Source organism: Sylvia atricapilla, chromosome 3 (assembly GCF_009819655.1).
Source record: "Sylvia atricapilla isolate bSylAtr1 chromosome 3, bSylAtr1.pri, whole genome shotgun sequence".
Taxonomy (NCBI): Eukaryota; Metazoa; Chordata; class Aves; order Passeriformes; family Sylviidae; genus Sylvia; species Sylvia atricapilla.
The window spans coordinates 36404967-36423747 of NC_089142.1; the positions used below are offsets into that span (position 1 = coordinate 36404967).

General features: G+C 43.7%; 1 protein-coding gene across 1 annotated transcript in view; it reads left to right on the forward strand.

Moving 5' to 3' along the window:
• Window positions 1–11867: 11867 nt before the first annotated feature.
• The window catches only part of ANKRD6 (ankyrin repeat domain 6), a 33217-nt gene continuing 26303 nt past the window's right edge, over window positions 11868–18781 (forward strand). Inside the window, 2 exon segments of the mRNA XM_066315139.1 lie at window positions 11868–12061; window positions 12064–12110. Of these exon segments, the coding sequence (XP_066171236.1) occupies window positions 11992–12061; window positions 12064–12110 (117 nt within the window). The 5' untranslated portion in view covers window positions 11868–11991.

Consider the following 18781-nt stretch of genomic DNA (forward strand, 5'->3'; position numbering starts at 1 on the left):
TCGACTAAACAGTACCAAAAGGTCAAGTCACAGACATAATGCTTAGTTTTCCAATGCCTTTATGTATTATCAGGTGGTTTTTGTACTTAAACACATCTGCTGACCCTAATGTATTAGGAAAAAGGACAGAAATAGCAGCTAAATTATGTGGTGATTTTAATTAGTAGGAAAGAGGGATGGTAAGGTCTTCCAACAGCATTTTCTAATGAAGTCACTGAACTGGCATTTCAGCAATGATTTCTGCTTCAGAGATCAAGAGAGATTATTTATCCTTAGCAGTTTTCAGCTCTCAAAAGTTCATGCAGGCCAAGTGACTTCCATCATTCATGGACACTGTTGTGAACTTGCCCCTTTCCTGATTTTATTGATTTGTCATGTGATTTCTGGGAAGAAATGAAGCTTTCTGTTTTCCTCGTCCTTACAAAGCAGTGAGAGCTGCACAGTTTTATTTTCAGAGGTCAGTTAGTGGGAACCAAACTGGAGAGCTGTGGTTGGAACTTGTTTATAATGGGAAGTGGGTGTATAAACCTCAGGAGGAAATGCCTGGGTTTGCCCAGGTGTATGCATGCAGCTGAGTGCTGCAGAAAACACTGGTATTAAATCTCCATATTTCTCAGTCTGCTGTGATGCTCCATTTATGATATGTTTCTCCTCACTCAGGAGCACTGTACAGACACTTCTTGTTGTCGTCAGCACTAGGAAAGACTGAAGCTGGCATTCTCTCATAGTCCTTCTCCCGAGGTTGCCTTGCACGACACAGCTATAAAATGTTCATCAGAAAAAAATCAGAACTGTAGATCTTTAAGAGTGAGTAAAAAAGAAATGTGACCTTTCAAATGTTTTTTTCTAAAATATATAAAAATAATTACATGAATTTGCATTTTAGAAATGCATTCCAGTTCCTGGGTGACTAGGGATTGTGAATAGCTTGGACGTTCCTGTGGCTCTGGGTTCTGGTATTTACGTCACACTGTTGTGTTCTTTGGGGTGTGTAGCTCCTTGCCTCCTCTGCTGTCCTTGTACACCTCTGTTGAGCTGCATTTTTGAGGACCAGTGGCTCGAGGAGTGTCAAACATGCCACTGAAATGGGATTTCCCTAACCAGGAGGCTAGCTTAGCTAGCTTGAATTCTTCAAGACAGAGTTACAGACTGTCCCCCTAGGAAGCCCTATCCTCTTCACAAGGAGGGCCTTTCCATGCACTTCCCATGCGTTTCATTGTTTCTGGAAAATGAGGCACTCTCAGTGCTGGGAGACTAGCTTGTCTTGTGGGATCACTGATTAGGGCTTAGAAAATTAATCTGAGAATGTGATTTCTGAAGTCCATGCAGAATTTTAGTCATTACTCAGATTTGCTGATACTTTCTGCACCAGTTTATTTTTGCATTTCTTTTCCAATCTGAGTGTTTTCCCATGGTAAGTTAGAGTGCTTGCTTCAGATGGTTGCTCCAGCTCTTTGGTGCCACTGTCCTCAGCTTCCATGATGGATACCTCTGATTGAAGAAGTGAGTGAGGTGAGAACTATTAACTCTGTGTCCAAGGAGAGTCTTTTCCCTCATAAAGCATTCCTCATTATCATGCTATCACCAGTGCACCTTCTGGTCTCATCAGAGATTTTTCCATTGAGATAATCCCTGCACAGCTGTCTACTGTCCCCCTTGCAAGCCAACATGAAAGCAAAATCAGCCATGCCATCAGCCTGAAGATAGCTTCAAGTTAATAGCATGTACAATAAAGCAACAAAAAAATGTAATCTGATGTGATGCATACAGCCCATAGAATATGTGCAAAACACCTTATTTTTGAGTTTTATTTTTTGAGTTATTTTTATTCCCCAGACTTGTTTTTCTCCAAGATTCGACTTATTTAGGAACTTTGTATTGTGGGATGCTGCTAATGAATGTAATCACTTTATTCCTGAGGAGACTGAGGCATGTTGTAAAACAAGATGTAACAATCCTTTAATATAATATAAAAGGATTTCCAGGTAGATACATTCTCTGTTGCTGCCTGAAATGTTTGTGGGTTTTGGTTCTGCAAGCTATTACTGCTTCTGCCCCTCCGGGTTGTTTAACTACAGAGGAGTGTTAAAACAGGACCATTGTGCTCATCACACTCAATTGTGTTCTTCTTGGTGCCCCCAGCATATGAAAAATAGAAACAGCATTTAAACCCTCAATTCACAAATGGGGTGGTGGGACCTCCAAGGACTTCTAAGCAGTGTGGGAAGGTGGAATAGGGAGGAAAGGCAGGAACTTCAAAAGAAGAGGAAATCCATGGGGATTTAGCTCCACTAGGTCCAAAATCAAGAGGATTGAACTCTGCTGAGCTGAGTGCCAAGCACTACACTGTAAGAATGAATCTCTGATTCCTGCAAGGCAGAGAATTACTGTTTAAGCTGCAGAAATAAGTCTGAGGATTTGGAGTGTAGTGGAAAGTGAATTTGATCTGTCTGATGCAGTTGCAAGGAAAGTCAAAGCCTGGCTCCAGGGCTCTGGGATGCAGAAATCGATCTGTAGAGGAGATCAAAGGGAATTAACTGTGTGGTTGTCACGACCTGAAGGGTTAACTGGCCTATGGGAGTAAGAAGATTTCTACCATGGGGGGTTTCAGGGCTTCTGTAACACAGAAGGCGTTCCAGGGGAAGACCAGTAAAGTAACAGGCAAAGTCTCACATCAATGATGAGCCTTGTCACAAGGCTGGGAGTCAGCCAGACATCCCTAACAAAGGTTGAAGAGTTTGTCTAGAAGATCTTGTGGAAAGTTTGTGCGGGGAGCTCAACCTGTGTGCTGTGCAGTGCAGTGCAGGAAATAATGAGAGGATAAAGCTCCAGTTTGGGTAAAAAGTAAGCCCTTTCTATGGCCCAGAGACATTAGAGGGTGTACAACACACTCACCTCAGCAGCCAAGAGGTGCTGTTAATTTCTATTTTTCAGCTGGGAGAACCAGTAGATGATGATGACTTCTCACATCTCAGACCACTGTTTCCTGTTCTTGCAGTTAGAACAGTCAGTGGCTGTTGTTGAACCTTATTTTCTCAGGATGTTTTCCCCTTTTCCCACCTTTTCCACTTCTTTCAGCTTTTCAGATCATAAATTTCTTGGTTTTGTACTTCTTACTGGTATCTCAGGATGCCTCTGGTTTCTGGACACCCCACTGCCCTTGAAAAATGCTGACTGCACTTCTCAAGGATGCTGCTGGCTCCCAGGCTCACAGTCCAGCAGGCATTTGCTCTTTCTGCACACATATTCTGCTCAGTATCTCTCCTTGCAACCAGGTTGCACTTGAGGGCTGCTCACATCAAGAGCCCTCTGCAAATATTCTGTATAGTTTTGAGCACGAAGCCTCAAAAGAAGGGATGAACAAGCAGAGAGCTTGGAATAAGTTATCTAGAGGGGAGTGGCAAAAAACCTCTACTATTTTATCTAGACAAGGAAGTGGTGAAGGAAATGGAAGAAGAGAAGGGGACAAGGGTCCTCTAGAGTCATACTCCATGTTTCATTATGTTTGTCAATACAGTAGATAAATACTAGGTATCATTTTGATAAACCAGCTTATTTTATAGGGAAGAGAGTGTTGTAATTGTCTGAAGTACAACACTGACAGTATGGAAATCTCTGTTCGTTGCCCCAGTTTCTGTGCCTTTACATGCCTTCACATGGTAGTCCAGTCTATTTGCTGAGACAGGTGACAATGTGTCCTTTCATGTGTGTTGGAATCTTTTTGTCATTTATGAACATCTTTGCACTAGCATTGGAGTAGAGACCTTCTGTGGGTGTTGTGTAGGATCCTGCACAGCCTGGAAACAGCAGTTTTGGTAGCTGGTGTCTGCCAAAGCAGAATTGAGCCCATGGTCTCAAGAGTAAAAGCTTTGTTCCCTTCAGCTGCTGCTATGTAACCCAAAACACTGAGAACCACAGGAAGTGTGCAGCATGGAGGCTTTGTGCACTGCATCAGAGAGTCTTTGCTGTCTTTGGTCCAAACTCATGGGTAGGATAGGATAAAGTCCCTAAACCTACACTTTTCTCCTTACTAGGATCTCCTCAGAGATGATTTAAAGTTGCCCCCCCAGTTCTTTCAGGTCTCTTCCAAAGTCTGCTGAGGCCAGAGAGAGCCCCCTGGCAGATTCAGCACATTTGGAATCTTTCAAAAAGCAGTTCCCTGTGTGAATAAGGTGCAATTAATTTAGCTCATCAATAATGTTTTTTCTTGGGACTTACAGCCAGTTTCTCAACAGCAGCACTGGGGGATCAGTGCAGGGGTTTAGGAAATGCGAATTACTGCCCTAGCTGTGCTGACTTGTGGGGTGACTCCATGCAAAAAATGTGACCTCCATGTCTGCTTCCCTACTGTGTTCAGTTTCTCTCACTTGCCCATTTTCCAGGGTGTGCCAAATCCCTGGATACTTGTGCTTCCTCTTGCTGTTGCAGTAGCCTGTGGTGGGAGGCAAGTGGAAAAATCGTGCTCTCTTGATGGTAATGGTGTGCACCATAACAGAGGCACACACCTCTCGGGGGGTTACAGTGGACATACTCAGCACTTCCACCCATGCTTGTCTGAAGCTTTCTCCCACCCTGGCCACTCCATCCCTAAGATTTCATCCACTGACTTTCAGCTTGAGCCTTGTTAAGCTTTTAATTGACACACCGCCTGCCAGACTCTTGCTCTCATGCCAGAAGCCTAGCAATATTAAGGAATATTGTGCCAATATCCAAACATCTCATGTACTCACGTTGTCTCCACGGTTCAGTGCTGAGCTGGATGGCACTGCTCCACCTCCCTCACCGCATCTCCCAGTGCTCTCCCAAGACATCAGGAGGGGCTGCGTCATCGCTGCTGGCAGCTCCAAAGTCATGTTTTTCTTGAAGAGGAAGAATGTCTCCAGTTCTCTTTTGCCAGCTGAAAAATATTTTGAAGGTGGTAAATGTGTTATTTTCTTCTCTGCTCTGTCAGCCAGTCACTGCCTGGCTGCACATCTTTAATAGTGTATAAAAGGATCTAGCTCAAATAGGAGTTTGTGCCTTGGTGCTGGTTGGCATTAGATTATTGCAGTGGTGTTTTCTGACCTTGAAAAAAGATCTGTAAGTGTAGGAGTTAGTTTTTTTTCTTGAAATTTTCTGGAGTGTCTTTTGCAGTTTTAACCTGAGTTGCTGTTACATGCTGTCTGGGAGGGTGCTTGTGGTAGCGGGGAGGAGGGTTCAGGTCATACATGGGCAGGAGGAGACCTCTGCACCAGTGCTCTGACATGGCAGCAGAAGGCTCCCCAAACTGAATGACAGATACTGTCCATGCTAAAGATAATCTGAACCCTCACAGAAGAGGACATGCTTTGGGGTAAGAAAGGGAAGAACAGCAGAGAAGGAGAGGGAGTTGGTTGTGGAAAGGTTATTGACACTTTCTGCTCACAGCGAGGTCCTGCAGTCATTTTAATTGGCTCCTGCACAGAAGGAGATGGTGAGGGACAGTTCTCCCATCCAGAAGCCCTACTGTGTCTGAGGGTAACATAAACTCCCACTCTCCCATGAGCACAGCCATGTGTCTGCTTCGTTCCCAAGGTTAGGCTCCAGCACTTCTGTTAAACAGCAGTCAGCTGGAAAGATCTTCTAACTGGTTTTATGCAAATGGGAGCAGATATGTCATGCATGTGTGTTTGCACACTGGCACTGTCCCCTATCAAACAATAGATATTGTTTTGTCATGTAAATAGTGCTCAACTGACAGGGCTTGCTGGGAGTTGAGCTTGCTTGTATTGAATGGTTTTGACGTGTGTGTGTGTGTGTGTGTGTATGCAGGTGTTGAAAGAGCGGGGAGTAATAAAGCTGTGAAATTTAAACGAGAGAAGCCAAATTAATCCCCCAAATCATGTTATATGGAAAGTGGTAAGTATATAACTTGTATATTGTATAAAGGAGGTCAGGGCTACATGGCAGAGATGTAAGTAAGAGGGGAAGAAAAACAATTGTTTGGGTACAGGATAAGTTATGTCTAAGCAATGACTTGAAACTGCCTCTGATCTTCATCACTGGTCTCCACGTGTCCGTGCCTCTCTCCAAGGGCATTCTGCCTGGCAGGTGCAACTCGGGATGTTGGTTTTGATGGTACCAAGGCATTGCCTGAGAGCTGCCAGGCAGCTGAGGATTTACACTGAGTGCAGGCCTGGCAACAGAGATGGATGGGACAAAGCATCTGGGGAAGCTGCAGTCACTGTCTCGCCGTGTTTGTCCCCAAGCAGGGCTGGCTGTTGGTCCGGCTGCAGGCGGCCACCTGCAGCAGAGCAGTGACATCAGTCAGTCTGCTCTGGTTGTGGTGGGAAACCTGATGAGCAACTGTCATGCAGATGCTCCCTGGGAGGCTGCTAAATAGTCATTGTTGAAGTAATTAATAGCAACAAGTGGGGGGGAAAAAAAAAAAAGCTCAGAAAATGCTTTCAGATGTCCCAGACAGTGGTGATACTTAGGGTGATGAACATGCAACTATCCGTATGAAGACTGAATGATTGTACTTGCCACAATAAAATATGTAATGAAAACAGTAAAGACCCCCCTGCCCTGCCTGAGACCAACATATAAATCTGCTAACAGTTTATGTAGATGTTCAGTTCAAAATGTTGGCTGGTATAAAACCTAACTCCAAAAATAGAATTGATGATGTTGTAAAGGAAAGAAGAAAAGTGAATCAAAAGCACATTGTTCTCGACCTGGTGGGGGGTTTTACTGTTTTCCAGCTAAAGCTGCTGTTGGCTTTCACAATTATACCTTTGACTGATTTTTAACTGTCTTTTGGGGCAGGGAGGGATGAGAGGCAATGTCCTACCTTTAGCAAAATATATAGATATTTTTCCTGGGTAGTTTATACTTGATCCATGGTGAAACTGAAAAATCACTGAAAGGGCTACTGCTGCATGTCTTGGACAAGCCCGTTTAAAGTCAGCTGAGAGAAATGGCAGATATATCAGCATCCTGCAGTAAATGATAAATGTGTTCCAGGAAACTCACTCTTTCTAATGCAATAATCCACTCTGCTGAATAATGCTGTTATTCTAAAGTGAATACAATCTTAGTGTTTACGTCATATTTTATGTATGACAAACTGCTTTGCAAAGAGGCTAGATGAGAAAAAGAGCATTTTATAGGTTTTATACTGTTATGTACTAATAAAAAAAGAAACCTGTTTTGCTGTGAGAATCAAGCAAAGAAGAGATGAGTGGTGTTTACATGCAGGAAATTTTCTTAGAAAGAGGATTATTATAAATTAGTTGGTGTTTTTTTGCATTTCTAGCAAATTAGTAGCAAATTTGCATTCCAACAATTAGTAGCTTTTGTTTCTCTCCCAAAACAAAATGGTCTGGCTCCATATCTTAATATTGGGGCATTCTAAAATATTTTAGACTAATTTTATTTCCTTGTTTATGTTGAAGAAAATAAAGCTACCAGGTGATGAGATTTTTTCTTGGACTACAGGCTCCCCAGGGAAGATGTCACAGCCCAAGCCTGCCAGAGTTCAAGAAGCATTTGGGCAATGCTCTTAGGCACATGGTGGGATTTTTGGGGCCGTTTTGTGTTGGGCCAGTAGTTAGCCTCAGTGATCATTCTGGATCCCTTCCAATGCAGGAAATTCTGTTATTCTATGATTCTGTGATTCTATTCACCATAATTTCTGGTGATGAACTAAAAAGGAGAATTTGAGATCCCTTGCAGAAAACTGTGGTCCCTTTTTTTTCTCCTTTCATCTTGTACGTCAGCACACATAGAAGCTTTTTGTTAGCTATGTAAGCATTCTTTTATTCAAATACTAATTTAACTTAGTGATTGCATTGAGAATGACCTGTGCTCTGGCATTTCATCTTTTCCATTTAGCAGAGGGAGCTTCTTAAAATTGATTAGCTCATAGCCCCTAAATCTTCCATAGTTTTGGCTCTTTTCCTCTTCCCTCAGCAAGGAAGCTGCTGGTTTTAACCCTTTGCATGAATTTAGGAGAGTTTGTTGCCTAGCCTTTCAGTATCTGTGATGTTTGATGTTTCCTGGACTGTCCTTTTGGCTTTTGAAAATCATCATTCCGGTGCTTTTTTTTGTTACTGACGTGTAGGCGCTACGGCCACTGAAGCAGCCTGGCAGCAGTTTGGAGGGGAGGGAGCTGGAGAGGGGAAAGGTGCAGGGAGTGGTTTTTTGCCAGCTCTGCCAGTTGCATGGGAGAGAGGACAGAGCTGGGAGCTTTACAGCCCTGCCACCAAGCAGCCAGCTGCCCACCCACACGGTGCTGTGCCACCCCAGACATCTAAGCATCCGTAGGGCAGCGTGGCTCAGTGAGCTGCGAGCATAATCCGTGAAGATGCAGCTGGACCTTAGTGCCTGGGGACGGTGCCTTGCAGCTGCCGACTGGGAACACTAATCCACAGTCAGCCTGTCCTTTTCCACACTCCCCCGATGGGGTGAGCACATTATCCTCGGAAGGGACTGACCCACAACAAAACAACCGAACCTGTGGGTATCACATCTGGCCAGTTTCCTTGGAGAGGCTTGGGAAGTAGGTGTTGCTTTCCCAGCCCGCCCCAGGTAAGTAATCTGATCTTAAACAAAGAAGCACAGAGATGACTGTTTTTCATTTAAAAATACGTTAAAGCCAAATAATTTCTTTTGTTGTTATTTTGAAAGCATAAGGTTTGAGTATTCTCTTGCTCTGTGCCTCCCTTGAGGTTCTGGATCTTGGGGGTGATAATGAGGGATTTAATTTTGGGCAGCAGGTGCTGGCAGCAGGGATGCGATGCAGTGCCTGTAATTGTGTTGTCGGGTTCATTTTGCACCATCTGGGTGTGAAAGGAGCAGTCAAGCTTTTAATTGCGGTCCTTGGGCATCTGGTACCTTCTTCCTGCTGCTGGGAGTGCAGATGTGGTCAAGGAAAGATGTTCTGTGTGTCTGAGGCACGTAGAGAGTTAAATCTGGGGGGAGCAATGCCACTGCTAGTGTAGCCACTGTGCTCAGGATGAGTCCCTGGCGGGGGGGAAGAAGGCTGTTCCCACTTCCACTGTTCACCCATGACCTTTTTCTACCAGCTCAGGAGAAAAGGAAAGTTGGTCTTTCAGTTGTCTGGGATTCCTATTCTAATTAGACGTGATTTTCTGAATTGCAGATAATCCCAGGAGATGTAAAGCAGATGTGGTAGGGAATGTGACCTGTTGTTTGAGCAGGAGCCAGGCTGGTGCTGTGGCTGCCCTCTGGAAACGGGAGCAGTACCTACTGGAGACCTGGGCAAAGTGGGACATACCCCTAAAGGACCAATAGCTGAATCAGCTCCTCACTATGCTTTTATGTATGATCCAAGCAGTGGAAAAGACAAGAAGGCAAACTCCATGATAGCGGAGACACAGTCACAGTCCATCATTCCAGCGTGCTGCAGTAATGGGAAGGCAGCGTGAGAGAGGGAGAACAATTAAACTAGGGAGTGTGATTTCCTTGCATAGGTTAATCAAACTTTTCTAGCCCTAGATTTTTGAGATATTACTGTCTTTCTTGTGCTGTGGCTAAGATGTGATGAGCATCTGTGGTTTCTGCAAACTTGCTCAGAAATGTCAGTGTGTCAGGAAAATGTCTCCATTGAAACTGAGATTTTTGTAGTGAATATGCAAATCTGTCAGTGACGATGTCATTGCATTGTTTTGGTTTTGTTTTGTTTTTTAATTTAAGAGATAAGAAAACCAGGCAGGTTCTGACCAGAGGTGTTTTAAGATGTCAGTGTATTGTACATGCCTCCAGCCAAAGTGTTGGCAGCCAGCTTAGGGTTTAGGCTGGGGACAAACAAGTGATGGCACAGTTCACCTGAAACTACCACTGCACAGGCAGGGGCTGGCACAGAAGCACACCATCCTCTGCCTGAAATGCTCCCTGTTGTAAGGTTGCGCTCTGCGCTGTGTACTGTCATGGAGGGGGAGCTGTGGAGTGTGCTCCTGGCTTATGGAAGCGCCACTTTGGGATGTGATGGGAGAGTCAGGGATGTATTGGGAGCAGGGGGGCCAGGATCATGGGTGGATGGTGGGGGGGTATGGAAGGAGGGTGGGCGTCCCACCTGCTTCAGAAGCACGAGTCACTGGAAATCAAATACTTGAGGAGGTAAGGTTAAAAACTTGTGTTGTTTGTCACAGATCAAATTACTAAGTGTAGGCCATCTGTGTTTCTTGGCACTTTTTAATGGCTTGTACTATAATGTGTACAGCACTCTGCCAGAGGAGCAGTGTATGATGTGCTAGTGAAGGACATGAGGGGTTTTTCTTCCATCTTCCCTACTTTCCATGTTACCAGAGTACAACTGTGTCCATCACACTGGAGGTGTGGTGAAACCAGTCCCGTAGCTCAGGGTACAGCACCACTCCTCTGTTGTCCTATGTTATGCTGACTTTGAGGCACAGAAGCTCTCTTTGGTTTCTCTGAATAAACGTGCAGCTATTCCATGTTTCTCCGAACATGTTTGCACTTAGAAAGCAAGAGAAAGGTGAGGAAAAGCCAACTTGAAATATTTTTACCTGGAAATGGCATTGCTAATGCTTATACTTAGAAATCAAGAGTCAGTTACCTGAAGTTTTACTGGCTTTGGCATAACTTTCTATTGACCTCAGAGAAAGCAGTAACTTTTCTGTGCTTTAAGGGCCTTTTTTTAAAATGCATGTAATATTCTTCTGCATATTGTTCACCTCGAAAAGGTGTTATAAGATTAAAGTTCATAAAGTGTTTTAAGATTTGTTAATATAATTACCTTAAGAGTGCAAATTAATTCTGCTACTGTCTACTCCTTCAAACTAACCTACCGTTTTAGGTTATTGCTGTTCTGAGATGGATTTAAAGGCTAACATAAGGGTGAAAGACAGTGTATTCTAGTATTGATCTCCAAGATCATCTGGACCCTGCACCTACTACTCTTTCACTATGCAGTGTGTTTATTACGATGGCTGTTAAGGAGCAGTGCAGTGATAGTTCAAGAGAGGAGGACAGATAATTTATAAATACACTGGCTATCTTGAAGATGTTTTTCCTGTACTGAAGCAATTAATACTAAAGTGAGAAAAGCACAAATAAAGCTGGAGTCTTCTCAAAATTGGGGCAGGTTTCTGGATCCCACAGCTCAAAGGTGATCAGTGATATATTTTCTGTAATTATTCAGAAAAGCACTTTTCAGCTCTGATGGCTCGTTGGATTGGTCAGTGGAGCCTGGGACAGACAAATATACGCACGTTTGCATGATGAGTGCTAAATCTGAAATTGATTTCTGGAGTCAGTGGGGGCATGATGTCAGCTCAGTGGGAGAACATAATTTCTCAGTGATAGCAAAAGATAGTGTTTCCCAATAGCGGTTGTGATCCTCTCCCAGCGGGTCCTTGGTGACGGTTCAGGGCAGGCTGTGAAGCATTTATACTTGTGAGGGAACAGTCAGCTGCCTTTATTGCTGACTGCACTTAATCCTTCCAGGGGCAGAGGTTTGTATATTGATATCAGCAGCAGTAACCTAGACCCTCTCTTGTTCCTTTGCCAACTAGTTAACCCATCCTTGGCTAATTAAAGAGTGGGAACCTGGCAGGGGGAGAGAGCATGAAGGGGGCCCACACAAATAGAAGTCAGGCTGAAAGAGCATTAAGCTCTCAGAAAGTTTAAGGATTTTTTGTCCAACCAAGGAGAGGGAATGAGAGCACATTGAAATGTACTGTCTACATCCCTCCACCTTGCAACAGAAGTGCAGTGTCTTCAGGAGGTTCTGAGGAGTTTTTGTGATCCCCTCCCAAACTAATGGAAAGATGAACGCTTAGGGTGGAGCTGCTGTAGTGCTCGGTTTCGGAAAGCTGGCTGACAGCAGTGTTGTTTTATGATCCATAGGTCCAATGGGATGGCATAGCAATAACATCACTGTCCAGGGAGCTGGAATCCTTCCTCGCCTGCCTGCGTGCTGCTTGAACTGATCCCAAGCCTTTGTTTTCGGATTGAAGAAACCTGAAAACCTTCCTCTCCTAATTCATGAGCCAGCAGGATGTGGTCGCCGTGCTTTCGGAACGCCTGCTTGTAGCCGCCTACAAAGGCCAAGTGGAGATGTGGTGCAGCTTATCAACAGGGGTGCCAAGGTAGCAGTTACCAAGGTAACGAGAGAAACACGCTTTGCAAAAGCCCTGGAACTAATGTAACTCCTCTAGACCATTGTCTGTGAAAATGCCCTCCTAGCTTTACCAATCTGAATGTGACTGAAGTTAGTGTTTGGATTTCCTTAAAGTGTGCACTTAATAGCTCATGCTAATTTGCAATATAGTGCACGTCTTGTGTTTTCTACCCTTTGCAGTGGGTGCAGCTGTGATGGACACTTAGTCCTTGAAACACAGTGTGTCGACAGAGGAGAGCAACGTTTTTCAAGTGTGCATTGACTTTTGAACACTGTGTGACCTGATGAATGGAGCGATTCATCATTGTCAAGGGAAGGCAGTTCACGGCACCCACCTCCCTGGGTGAGGGGATGGGGAAAAGCCGCCTCTTGTGGCAGGGTAAAGGGATGCAGAAAGTGTTTCTTGCTGCTGAAGTCTCTTGGTGCAGCAGCCTCACTTATACCCAACATCTTCATTGATTTGTTCTGTGTAGCCCCTTTGTCAGTTCCAAACTTGGAGTTGCAAATTGTATTCCCCATACCTTTGAGAAAAGTAAGAGTCAAAGGATTCTGCTTAGATACAAGTGAGTTCAAACTGATATTCACCTATTCCTAATGCTCGACATGTTATAAATAATACTATCTTAGAAAGGATGAGATGTAATTGCCTGTTGCAGAAAAGGTTTGATCAGCAAAAAACCTTAGAAAGAACTAGGTAAGTCATATCTGTAACATAAAATTTGGGGCGTGCTATTTTGATGAACTGTTGTTCTCCATCCTGTCTACTTTTATTTATGTTTCCATATTGGTTTTGAAAGTTACATGTGTAGGAAAGCTAATATTTACTCGTAGAAAGCACATTTGATAAAAAGAGGAAAAGACAGAATGCTTATCTGTCAGTGACAGTTGTTTTCAGTCCCCTTCCCATTGTTTGAGTTTTAGATAATATTTATTTTCAAAAATTGGAGCGATCCAAGGGACAACCTGTGTTTGTAAGTTTTATTTGCCCAAATAAGTAGCCTCTTAGTGGTAGATACAAAGCACAGATGTAATAAGCGTGAACAGTCCCATGTTTGGTTCTGTTGTCCAAGCAGCTTGTAGCTGATGAACAACTATTAAAGGCAGTCAGTAATAGACCAGGAAATACTGACTTACACGTACCTGAATGACAGCTCAGGGTTTTGTGGTTGTGTTTTCTTTTGTTTGGTTGAGTTTTGGGGTTTTTTTAAGATGATGAGCTCTGAAGCTGCTAAGGGACCTCTACTGATTACAATAAGAAACAAAGAGTGTAGATTTGACTTTGAAACACAAAATCAGGTTAATTTGATATAATGCAGATTTCCTAGAGTTGACAAGTTTTTCTTTCCTATATGACATAGGTGGCTCCCTTGCTTTGTTGTTTTGCCCTATGTGGAAAATCAAATCAAAGCTCATTTGGCAGCAAAATTTCAGCGAGGTGTAAAGTGCTGGTGTTTCTGTGGAGACATGCTTGCCAACCATGCTGGAGAGCTGTGAGCTCTGAGGCCATCCCTGTAGCTCACCAGGTACTACAGCATTGTAGCTTCTTTCCTAGCAGTTGTGGGTCATCCCCAGTGGAGCCCAGAGAGGGAAGATGACAAAAGCTGTCACTGTTGTCATTCTGGATGCGTCCTAGCACACTGACAGACAGTACAGATGAGGTACTTAGGTAGCCTGGTGACAAGCCCTGCTCAGAGGGATGAAGTCAGATCTGCAAGACTGTGGAGGAGTGCACACAGAGGAGCAGCGACTCTCTCAGGGCAGCAGCCAAGGCTGTATGTACAGGGTGTTTTGAAGGCACACAGAATCTTAGTCCTCCCATGCTGTGAGCCAGAGAGAGCTGAACTCAGTGCCAACCAAGAGGCGAGACCAACGCGGTGCCCTCACCAGAGCCCATCCGTTCAGGCTCCGTGATGTCCTGTCCAGGTGTACACAGTGTGGAGTTTGCATCCGGCTCTCACCCAGCCAGCCAGCTGCATGGGAGAGCATGTGCATATTTGCCTGTGAAAGGCTGTCTAAACATACCCTGGAAGAGCTTGGCTTGCTGATCTGATGACACACAAGACTGGAGGGAGAAAGAGCTGTTTAAAGTTAAGGACAAGGTTGTCACAAGAGCAAGGATGTATAAATTAAACTCAAGTATATTGAAAACTGGGAAATCTGGAGGGGGTTTTTAGCCATCACGCAACAGGTTCTTGTGCAGTCTTCTACTAAGCAGAACAAGCACAAATAAGGGCAACTTTCAGGATAGAGGTTCTTATTTTAGAATGGAAATTAGATGGCAGACTTTTTGTAGTGCAGTAAAATAGACCAAGCTTTCAGATAAATTGAAAACCCAGAATCCTCGTCTCCCCCAAGATAAACCTATTGCACAGTAAAGCATAAAAATAACTTATCCATGTGCGTGCCTTAGTTCTGGTTACATGTATGTCTTCTGATTATATTAGTAGTTTTCGTTATTCTGCCTAATTATAATTATAGGGGTTTGCTTCCAAAAAAGAAAGGGAAAATAAAAAGGATTTGGTACTTGTCAACCAAACTTCTTGCTGAATTCTCTGGGTTTATTGGAGGAAGACACATGGAGACAAAGCTCTTTGAGGGAAAGAAAAAGTTTCCCCATTCTCAGCATGCTTAAAATGTCTTTCTGATCCGCATCTGTAAGCACAGACCAATTGTGAATAACACCGCAGAACCACAGATTAAAGTGTCCAGCATCTACAGATAAATGCTAGAGTTCTTTATTAAAATGGATCATCGAGCATAGCTCAAGAAAAATGAAGATATCTTCTGTAACAAACCAAGTACTAGCAAGCACCTTACAGCTGACTTTGTCCACTTCTGTTTTTGTCCTCTGTGGAAGGTCATACGATGTGGTTAATTGCTGCTTCAGTAACAACAGTTCAGCTGCAAAGTAGTATTTCATTTTTTGTCGCTTCTGAGTAGATGATTTCAGAAAAAAAAGAGAAAGACTATGAAAGAAACAAAATCCAATGGGAGAATACACATACGCATGTCCAGGTGCTGATTTCAGCATTATGGTGAAGATGCACTTGTTTCATTTTGACAGCATTGCTAGCAAGGCATCTGTGCAGTGAAGTCCATGGAAATGTGCCACCTCTTCTGACCCAGTGAGGGACACTTGGGCTCATTCCAGATTTGGGGTCTTTTGAAACATGTAAGGAGGAGGTGATGTTTGCTAGGGCCACAGGTGACAGCAATCTGGCATCAGGGAGCCCACAGTGGGCTGGTGACACTGCGTGGCACTGCATTGAGCACTCGTTGTGGTGCTGGACCTCTGCCACCAGCTCTGTGGCGTTCTGACCCAGGGCAGTGTGGTGCTCAGCAGAGGCTTTCTGGCTCTGCCCTTCTCAGAGGACACCTGTTTAGTCAGGGTGCTCTGCCTGATGTGACAAAGAGATAATTTCCATTTTTACAAACATTTTTGTTTGACATTCTTTACAGGCATGAAATGTGTAGCTGATTCCTTTATGAAAAGGGAAAAAAAATACCCTGAACAACTGGTCATACATAGTGGCTGATCCAAAAAGCAGGTGCCCTTATCAAGTAGTTTTGGTGAATAGCTGCAAAAACTGGAAAACTAAGAACTTAAGCCTTTTCTTCCAAGCAAGAAAGCTAGTCCCTTCCTTCAGTCCTTTTGTAGTAGAGCTCTCTTTCAGTGAAATTACTAGCAGCTGCATCTTTGACACAAAAGTCCTGGGACTGTTGCTGAGTTGAATGTGCCTTGCTGTGCCCCCTAGGATGTTCTTGTCCTTTTCCTGAGGGTATGGGGTTTGCACGGTCAGGTTTTGGGTAGTGGGAAGGCTGTGGGTGTGGTTTCTGTGACAAGCTGCTAAAAGTTTCCCAGGTATGGCAGAGCCACTGCCAGGTGGCTCCAAGATGAATGTGCTGCTGCTGAAGGCTTGGCCATCAGAAATGGTGGTAACCCCTCTGGGATAACATATTATAGAAGGGGGAAAAAAAAAAGTTACAGAGAAGATGTAATTACAGCCCGGAAGAGCAGTGAGAATATGTGAGAGGAACAACTCTGCACACACCGAGGTCAGTGCACAGGGGAGGAGGTGCTTCAGATGATGGAGCTGAGATTCCCTTGCAGCCCATGGTGAGGCAGCTGTCCCCCTGGCAGCTCATGGAGGTTCATGGCGATGCAGAGATCCACCTGGCAGTCTGTGGAGGCAGACCCATACCAGAGTAGGTGGATGCCTGAAAGAGGCCTGTGAATCCATGAGAAACTTGTGCTGGAGCAGGCGCCTGCTTTGATCATAAGTTATAAAATGGAATTCTGCAGAGAATGGATCATCATTCAGAAAAAAAGCCCTAAAGAACTGCAAAAGGTAGTGCTTCTGTCTTGAGTTGGTAATCGTTTGATTTAACTTCTGAAGTAGTCATGTTATGAGCACACCTTACGGCAGCACTTATAATGCTGGGGGTACTTTAAGTCTCAACTTCAGAGCATGTTGAGTTCTTTAAAGCAGTCTCATCTTTTTCTTCTTTTTTAAGCTAAGACAGAAACAAAAATATAAATGTATTTTGGTGCTTTCATGTATTTGCACTCCTTCAGTTTGAAAAGCTATTTGTGTCTGTTTTAAACAATAAATAAAGATAATTAAAAGGGACTAACAAACACTTAGAAACTTGCTGAATGCCTATTGAGGTCAATGATAAGCTTTCTGCTGACTTGAGTGAGCAGCTTATTCATGGAGAACATCTAACAATCATCAGTGTGAACATGTGACGGGACTTGGATTTTGCTTTCAGGCTTTCCAGTAAAATGTGGACAGGCATGTTTTTATGAGTGCAGAACAGATGAATAAATAACCGTCCTCATGCATCACAAGGTAGGGTGAGATGGAGAACTGAATGTACCTGCAGAAAAGTACCTACACATACATAAACACAAGGGAAGATCATGGGGCTTATGATGCTAAGGCCCCCTGTATGGGTTTGGTAGTGAAGTGCATATACACTGGCAGCAGTGCTGAGAGGATTCTGCTTTTAAGTGGTGGTTATTGACAGCTGCTTGTCAATGTCTGGAAGTTAGAGCACACATTTAATGCAAACAAACACCCACCCTTGCATTGTACTGCTGAAGTTCATGTGGCTGTTTGCAGTGCTTGGCTGCAATCGGATATGCTCCACAGCTACAGCAGTGTGTCACGGTTGGAAGTTGAAGCCTTAGTCCAATAGGTCCCATTTATTTTGTCAATAAGTCCATGACACAGGACCATTTGTATGATTTGTTGCCTGATGAAGCAATTGTTTACATTTGAATAGAAGACTAAATTGCTTTTTTTTTACATATGAATGACTGCTTTATTGGTTCATTAATCCCAAGTTGTAGCAGTCTCTCATTTGTATTTGTAATATCCCCCAAAATGTTACAGTTCATATTTGGTAAGGCTCACAAGCTTCTAAGTCGGTAATCTGCATGTGGAACAGTCCCTGGGCTTGGTGTTGTGTCCTTGAAGTGAGCATCTAGGAACACACTGGTTTGTATGTTTTCTTTCCCCCAGGGCCCTTATGTGTATTCAGATAAACCCCCTCTTTGCTGCTGCATTGAGTGCAGAATGTCTTTGTGGAGGAGACACACAGAGGGCTTTTTGTCTCTCTGCCTTTATCTCTCTGCCCTCTATATATTTGGGTAGGATGATTGGTGTGAGAGAAAAACTTGGTGGACTGCTGATTTGACTTAGAGACATGAAGGCAAGACCAGCCCTGACTTGTGGCATAGACTTGTTTGTCTCCAAAGCTTGCTCTGTTCCAAGTTTGTCATCACAGCATGAGGGAGGGGCACCCAAATTGTCTCTTCCTCACAGTTTGTTCTGGATTGGGGGTGTGTGTGTGTACATTCATACCTGTGTGTACCTTTATGTATGTATATATTTGTGGGGGGATTTGATGTTTGTCTGATGTTTGCATTGCCTGCACTGGAACAGTGTCCAGCTGTACCACCCACCTCTGCTCTCATTTTGAAGTTGCTTGGAAGAAAAAGAAAATCTGGCATTGCTAGTTCTTGCATAGTTGTGATTAATCTTGAGATGATCAGTGCTCTTCCAAAAGCCTGAATGTCTAATCAATATAATATGCTGGAATTGATCTTCCTTCCCAGTCTCCTCTTCTGTTTAGTGTCATAGTTTTTGTTTATAGTGTCCCTTTCAAGTAGGAAGAACTCAAGGACTGCATGTGTTTAGAAACTCTGGTTCCTGAAGACCTTTTTTTAGGATTCTCCAGTAGGTGAGATGCCTCTCAACCTATGTTTCTGGATAGAGAATCTGAAACACACAAACACTCTGGAATAAAAATGATCCTCCAGTTCAAGCGTGCCAGTAAGCATGGTTCATGTGGCAATTGCCCAGGAAGATGTGTTTGGTGAGGAAAATAAGTCCCCTGTCTTCAAATAAACTCATATTCTGCTTTCATAGCTTACTTCTAACACAGAACCTTTAACTGCATGTCAGCCTTTATTTAGTGGTTAGAGCTGGTTATCTTATCAGTTTCCCTGCTGGAATATTTTCATGTTCCTGACACTTGCCTTTTAAAGCATATGAGATGGCTTCAAGTTGGGTTTGTTGGGTTTTTCCTTCCCGATGCACAGATTGCTATAAATTGTTTTCATGGTGTATTAATAACCTTCAGGAA